The sequence below is a fragment of the Palaemon carinicauda genome, chromosome 34 (genome assembly GCF_036898095.1).
Source record: "Palaemon carinicauda isolate YSFRI2023 chromosome 34, ASM3689809v2, whole genome shotgun sequence".
In the NCBI taxonomy this organism is placed as follows: domain Eukaryota; kingdom Metazoa; phylum Arthropoda; class Malacostraca; order Decapoda; family Palaemonidae; genus Palaemon; species Palaemon carinicauda.
In genome coordinates, this window is record NC_090758.1 from 76,112,275 (window position 1) to 76,117,056 (window position 4,782).

At 38.1% G+C, this 4,782-nt stretch overlaps 1 protein-coding gene across 1 annotated transcript; it reads right to left on the reverse strand.

Annotated features, from left to right (window-relative positions):
- On the reverse strand, positions 1-3,136 carry LOC137626467 (gastrula zinc finger protein XlCGF7.1-like). Its single transcript, XM_068357482.1, has one exon. The coding sequence runs from the start codon at positions 2,074-2,076 to the stop codon at positions 1,276-1,278; it is 801 nt and encodes a 266-aa protein (XP_068213583.1). The 5' UTR covers positions 2,077-3,136; the 3' UTR covers positions 1-1,275.
- Positions 3,137-4,782: the final 1,646 nt, after the last annotated feature.

Sequence of the window (4,782 nt, forward strand, 5' to 3'; positions counted from 1 at the left end):
CAACAGACTTGTGGGAAAGTAAATATGAAAACCAAATATTCTAATATACAAATAAATTCTGTAAAGACTGAATGAGAAGATTTAACAGAGAAAGTATCATCTTAATAACTAGGGCCCCATTTGGTTCTGTTACCATTTTGAAGTCAAATCTATAGGTTACAGATGCAAACTCAATTGTAAATTGCAAGCGCCACCTGGCTGAGGATTCGAAAATGTACATCTTGCGGCTATTGAGGGTAAGGAAGGACGGACCCCTATGTAAATGGTATGTCACTGCTAAGTAATTCTCTTATCTAAACCTGTGCATTTAATAGTTTTATTATGACGAAAGCACCTGTAAGGTGGAGACAAATGAGAGAAAAGGGGACTTGTGAGATTTGCCATATTATTAACCCTTTTACCCCCAGGCTATCTGGAACTTTCCAACGCTTAACCCCCAGACGTTTTTTTTTTTAAGCACATTTTGCAATATATATTTTTTAAATTGCTCTAACAGCCTTAATTTTTGTCATAGAGAGGTCAGGTTGGTCTCATTCTTTTGGAAAATGCCTGAAGTTTCTCACAAAGTTATCAAAAATATGCAAAAAAAAAATGTAAATAGTAGTTTTTTGCAAGGACGTACCAGTACGTCCATGGGGGTAAAGGGATGAGTTTTGTGAAATGTACCAGTATCTCCTTTGGGGATAAAAGGGTTAATACACAAGGATGATGTAAGTTCACTCATTCTAAGTGTTAAGTTTTACACTGCTGGCAATGAAGAAATCAGTAAAAAAAATGGCTTGATGGTTTGGGATGAGTAAAACGAGGCCAAAAAATATGTAGGTAGTCAACTTCATTTAAGTTCCTCAAGTGGCAACTTCAAAATATACCAAAGCTCTGTAGTATCCTTGGTGTAAAAGGCAGCCTGAAACCTCTGAATCTCGCACCTTGCTTTACCATGAGTAATATGGCAAATTTAAACTCCTTGAGCAGAGCTACACAGTTCCTAGGGAGATTGGCACAGTCTCTCTGGAGTGAAGGGATAACAAACAGCTGTTAGCAGGGAGACCATAAGAATTTTGGGGATAAAAGTACCTTTTCATAACCCTCGAGTACAGGAATCGGCAAATCCTCGCACAAATCATCAAGATTAGTTTTCCATGAAAATACTTATCCACAGTCAGGATTTACATGAGAGCCTTTTGGAAAAAGTTCCTCCACATTTCTTATGCCTAGAAGATGTCTTCCTCCAGTACGGCTACTGGTGCGGCATCGGTGGTTCAGGTAACGGCCTCGCTATACCATATGAATCGTCATATGACGATCGAGAGTACTTTTCTGAATGAATGTTTTTCCACACTCCTGGCACGTGAAAGGCCGTTCTCCGGTGTGAATCCTAATATGAATTTTGAGCTTCGATTTCTGAGAGAACGTTTTCCCACAATCGTCGCACGTGAAGGGTTTCTCTCCGGTGTGAACCTTCAGATGGCCTCGGAGATTACTTTTCTTGGCAAAAGCCTTCCCACACCTATCGCAAGTGTGGGGTTTCCGTCCGGTGTGAAACTCCATGTGTGCCGTGAGATTAGTCTTCCGGAAGAATTCTTTCTCGCAGTCAACGCACTTGAAGGCCTTCTCTCCGGTGTGAATTTTCTTATGATACTTGAGGTGGATCTTCTGGGAGAACGCTTTGTCGCAGTCGGTGCATTTGAAGGGCCGTTCTCCGGAATGAATCCTAAAGTGTCTTTCGAGATCGCTTTTCCAGGCGAACGCTTTCTTGCATTCCTGGCACATGAAAGGCTTCTCTTCGGAGTGGCCGTGACCCTCTTCCTCGCTGTCGTCCTCCTCCTTGCAAGACGGTAAATCTTCTTCACCTGCAGCTGGAATAACCAGACACTCATGTTTCACGTCAACGTCAGATTTGACGTACACCTCCGGTTCTGTCTTGATTTCTACGAATGAATCCAAAGGCAAAGAATTACGCTTTTCATCATTAGCAGATACACTGCAGTCCACCAAAGACTCGCTATCCTGATTGCTTGTAGAGAGTGATAATGGATCTTCAGCTTTATTTTTCAAAATATATTCCAACATACTCATTTTAACCTTCTGTTCTTTAAGATTGTACTCTACTTATTTCTTTCAATCACTTTACGTTGCATAACAGACTGGAGGTCGAGCTGTTTTTCCTATACCAGGAATGTCTTGGGATGCCATGGATTCACAAGACCTAGTTATTGGAATTAATTTATTCATTGCTTTCTCTGTTGTACGACGTTATTGTTGATGTCAGTGACTTAGTCTGAAAGAACTTCTGCCAATCTAAAATGTTCTACACAAATGACTTAGTCTTTCTGACTTGCACATTAGGCATTTATCTGCTTAATTTTCTATCAACTATTTCACTTTCCAATTCCTCTTTCATTGTTCATGAAGTTTTAAGTTTCCTCCTTAAGAATTTTCAACCATTTTAAGAAATAACATTCAATACAATTAATAATATTAGCTTAACATAGCTATATAAGGAAATACATTTGCTTCTAGGAGTCTGGTCTTATTCTATTCACAACCAAGGGTAACCTATTACATTTAGATAACTTTTACCTTCAATAAAGATTTACATGAAAAATTCTCACAAGTTGACAAGCCAAAATGATAGATTACTTGAAAATCGCTACACGAGAACTTGTTAATCAAATAGTCATTTCCTTACAGTACAACCCATTTTAACAACATACGTCAACTTACTGCCCAATTGATCGTTTGACCTGTTTATTTCAAACCATCTGACGTTACAAATTGATGACAGATTACTTAAAAATCATTACATGACAATTTGTTAATCAAATACAGTCAATACTTCCTTACAGTACAACCCAGTTTAACAGTGTACGTCAACTTACTGACCCATTTATTTCAAAACATTTGATGTTACAAATTGATGACAGATTACTTAAAAATCATTACATGACAATTTGTTAATCAAATACAGTCAATACTTCCTTACAGTACAACCCAGTTTAACAGTGTACGTGAACTTACTGCCAGACTGATCGTTTGACCTGTTTGTTTCAAAACATCTGACATTACAAATTGATGACAGATTACTTAAAAACCATTACATGAGAACTTGTTAATCAAATACCTGTACAGTCAATATTTCCTTACAGTACAGCCCAGTTTAAGAGCATACTTAATCACAGTACAACCCAGTTTAAAAGCGTGCGTCAACTTACTGCCAGATTGATCGTTTGACCTGTTTATTTCAAAACATTCGATGCTACAAATTGATGGAGTTCTGTTTTCGGGGGAAGTCTGAAATAAGAGAATGCGATACGCAATTAGAGAAACGGAATAACCGACAACTAAAAATTCATGTGTAACCCGCCAATGGTACGGAGACCAAATCCCGATAGGTCATAGTATCTTAAGACGTGCCCATTACGAAGTCTCTAATATGAAAGTAGAAGAGCCTCCGAAGAGACTTTTTAGCTTTGGTAAGCAGCTCTTCTAGAAGGACACTCCAAAATCAAACCATTGTTCTCTAGTCTTGGGTAGTGCCATGGCCTCTGTACCATGGTCTTCCACTGTCTTGGGTTAGAGTTCTCTTGCTTGAGGGTACACTCGGGCACACTGTTCTGTCTAGTTTTTCTTCTTCTTGCTTTGTTAAAGTTTTTATAGTTTATATAGGAAATATTTATTTCAATGTTACTATTCTTAAAATATTTAATTTTTCCATGTTTCCTTTCCTCACTGGGCTATTTTTCCTGTTGGGGCCCCGGGGCTTATAGCATCTTGCTTTTCCAACTAGGGTTGTAGCTTAGCACTTAATGATAATAATGATAATGACCTTCACTGCTCGCACACCCATCAGCTGTCCGAACTACTCGTGGTCTTTCTTCTGTTTTTCCCGCAATTTTAAATATCAGCATTTAGGAATTGTGAATTGCCTTTTGATCCTTTTAATATTTTTGTCATTTTAATTGTATCCTTTTTTTGTTTATTGTTTTTCCTTTTAAAAAAAGATGGTTATCAGTATTACAGTACTTATAACACCGACAGCTTCCTACAAGTGTGAATTAAAGCTTTTGCTTTCGTTTACAGTTTTACTCTTTATTTTTACATTACTTATTTTTCAGTTATATTTGTACTAATTAATAAACCTTTTCAGTTGTACTGTTGCTAGTAGCTAGCAGTATCTGTCATAGTTGCTAGTTTTCATAAATCATCCTTTTCAGTTGTACTGTTGCTAGTAGCTAGCAGTATGTCATCATTGCTAGTTTCACTAAAGTATTTTTCGGTCACATTAAAGAAGCAGAGACACCAATGACAGAGACAAGACTTTTCTTTGTGTTGAATTATCCTTTAGTGGACTGAGTCCTGAGTCCATTTTCAGTAATCAGGAACCTTCAACAGCCAAGCCTTCCAGCTATACCATGGCTGTCCTTCCAGTCAAACTACCAATAAAATTCATGTTACAGCTAATGTTCTACAACTACTTAAATGTGGTTCCATAAAGACCTGTTTCTCTTAGCACCAGATGGATTGTAATCTCCCGGATGCGTTCCCGGTGCCATTTCTGTGGATGTACTCACAAACCTTACGATGAGGAAGGTTCCGCGGTGACTTATGAAGAGTGTTCATTTAGTTTGTGGAGTTCTCAAAGTCCTCGGATTCACAGTAAGTATACTCCCAGTTAAAGAGCTCGACATAAGCCTGGTTGGAGATCCCAAGAAATAATGTACATTCTTATAAGAAGCAAAGGAAGTTTTCCTGTGTCTTCAGTCCTTTGCTGAGGCAGTTGAT

Bases quoted from the DNA above. Each gene is read 5' to 3' on its own strand.
- LOC137626467 (XM_068357482.1), bottom strand. From the start codon at position 2,076: ATGAGTATGTTGGAATATATTTTGAAAAATAAAGCTGAAGATCCATTA.